Source organism: Morus notabilis, unplaced genomic scaffold, assembly GCF_000414095.1.
Source record: "Morus notabilis unplaced genomic scaffold, ASM41409v2 Scaffold279, whole genome shotgun sequence".
NCBI classification, from domain to species: Eukaryota; Viridiplantae; Streptophyta; class Magnoliopsida; order Rosales; family Moraceae; genus Morus; species Morus notabilis.
The window spans coordinates 368,596-371,033 of NW_010365881.1; the positions used below are offsets into that span (position 1 = coordinate 368,596).

Consider the following 2,438-nt stretch of genomic DNA (forward strand, 5'->3'; position numbering starts at 1 on the left):
AATTAATTGCATTATCTTATTATGCGAAATACACTCATTCAATATCTCGCCATATTAACAGTGCGGATAACACCATTCCATTCTAAATGGGAATGACATGTATTAATAATGTTTTAATTAAAGATTCCGAACTTTAATTAAATTCATCATGAACAATGTTTTTTATTATTATCCTTAAACATTATCCTCTCGTATATAACACGTATATACTATGTTTAAGGTTACATAAATAATCATGGAATTTTCATTTGATATTCATAAAATATTCATAAATATATGCACATAAAATGATGAATAAACTCTTTTATTAATTAAATAATAAATATCCTATTACATCTCATGCTTCTAGGACACTAATCCCAACACTGATACCAATCTGTCACGCCCCGAATCTGAGGTTAGTGACATGGATGCTCGATTAGGAGTCAAACATGATTAGAGAAGTGAAAATCAAAATTAAAAGTAAAGTATTAGGAAAATTCCTAAACAAGCCTCCCGTTTAGTTGGAAATATATTACAAGATAGAGGTGAGAACTTGAGCCTCTAACATCATTCAGGGCTTCACCCAGAGGACATACAGTATTATACATACATGAACATGTAAATAATATTACAGACATCACTCACAGTCTAGAAATCCAGAGTTCAGAGTTTATAAAATTTACAATTCTTACATTTGTACACAGGAAGGATGATCACAGTCCTCACTAAATCAGATAATAGCAGTTATCTCAGCTAATCAGCACTGCTCCTAGCATCGCTTGGGAGGGATTTAATAAATCAGACCGCCATAGCAAGAACCCAACCGAGGCACCAGAGAATGAGGCTGTCCATTGATGTTGCTCGTGAGTTTTTCGATCTCCAAGAGCTCCTCGGATTCGAGAGGGCTAGCAAGACCGTGGAGTGGCTGCTCAGAAAGGCGAGATCAGAGATTAAGAAACTTAAGGACTCAAACAATGAAGGTGGCTGCAGTAGTACTTGTCCGGAGATGCAAACGCCTTCTCCGAATTCCGAAAGCTGTGAAGGGGCTTCGGGTTTGGACGAGGTGGGGATCAATGGAGAAGATCAAGGAGTTGCCGGTACTAGTAGTTCCAAGCCTTTGGTAAAAGAGAGAAAGAAGTAGAGCAGATCAAACTCGAAAAGGATTGCAATAAATCCGCTCGCAAAGGAGCTGAGGGAAAAAGCGAGGGAAAGGGCAAGGGAGAGGACAAGAGAGAAAATGAGCAAAAGGGTCGAAAGATCATGATTATCACGGCCTCAAGATCAACCAACCTGCAAGCAACAAATCTGAGGAGAAACAACAAACTGGAGACCAATTACCAAACCAAAACATGATGGACATTGACATGAATAACAATATTGTTATTCCTAACTCCTCCCTTGGGGCTGTGATGCAAGTTTCTAGATATGATCAGCGTTATGAGTTTTCGCAGGAAATATTACCGATTTCGAATCCAAATGGCTGGAATATTTTCCAAGTATCTAATCATGATCATATTCGCCAAACAAGTACTACTAGTACTGGTACAACTGCACCAATTGTTGATTATGAGACATATTCTTATTTGGTGAATCATTTGGAGAAGTGGAACAATTCTTTGGTTGCTAATTCTGTGAGCAACGTTGGTACTACTTCTGGTGCTACTGGATTCCGAGTTCCCCAACAGGTAAGCTATATATTAACTCCACAACGCAAACTTTCCTGATATGATTTTTCTCTGGAAAAAAATATGCAAACAAAATAGAGTTTACATTATATGAACTATCAACATGATTAATTGATGAGTATATGTACTTTTGTACTTGACAGCATCAGTTTAATCTTTCCAACTTTCAAGTCTTTGGCAACGGATTGGAGGGCTTCAAAAACACCCAAAATCTATGCTGATTACTAGATTTATCTTGATATCATGTGGTTTAATTGGTATGTTAATTAACTCATGAAGAAACAAATTAACTATGATGTTCACTGATCATTTTAATTTCTGTCATGGACATGTAATATTGTAATGTAGGAACTGCTAATTATCTAGCTTTCTAGTACTATTGTTTAGTTGTCCAGTGACCTATGATTTAAATTATGGATTATGTACTCTTTCTACAAGATGAATGATATTGTGTGTGCTTAATTATTCTGGTTTTGAAGATACAAGAGATGTGAATGACATATTTTGTTAACTATGATTTGAGGTTTTAGAGGTACTGAATAATCCTAGCTATATATAATTATCTTGCAAGTTATTATATACATAAATTTTCTGATCATTTCCATGTAGTGGCTTTTCTATAGTATAGTAATCATATTCCCAAAAGATAAGAGGTGACAACTGAAAAATACATATACTATCTTGTTTCTTTGTACTTGAACTAATTGCATATTATTGAATGACCTTATTAGCTTATCTTTTTAGAAGGTGACTTATGAGTGGACACTATAA

The 2,438-nt window shown here is 35.4% G+C and overlaps 1 protein-coding gene across 1 annotated transcript; it reads left to right on the top strand.

The window, feature by feature from the left end:
• The first annotated feature begins 820 nt into the window (after positions 1-820).
• LOC21395972 (transcription factor TCP10) lies at positions 821-1,888 on the top strand. The gene is made up of 3 exons (XM_024172659.1): positions 821-1,102; positions 1,434-1,667; positions 1,811-1,888. Exons 1-3 carry the CDS (start codon positions 821-823, stop codon positions 1,886-1,888), a joined length of 594 nt encoding a protein of 197 aa, XP_024028427.1.
• The last annotated feature ends 550 nt before the right edge of the window (positions 1,889-2,438 follow it).

Excerpts from the sequence above, each read along its gene's own strand:
- LOC21395972 (XM_024172659.1), top strand. The coding sequence starts at position 821 with ATGAGGCTGTCCATTGATGTTGCTCGTGAGTTTTTCGATCTCCAAGAG. Across the intron at positions 1,103-1,433 it reads CTAGTAGTTCCAAGCCTTTG|GAAATATTACCGATTTCGAA; the intron begins GTAAAAGAGAGA and ends GAGTTTTCGCAG. Across the intron at positions 1,668-1,810 it reads GATTCCGAGTTCCCCAACAG|CATCAGTTTAATCTTTCCAA; the intron begins GTAAGCTATATA and ends TGTACTTGACAG.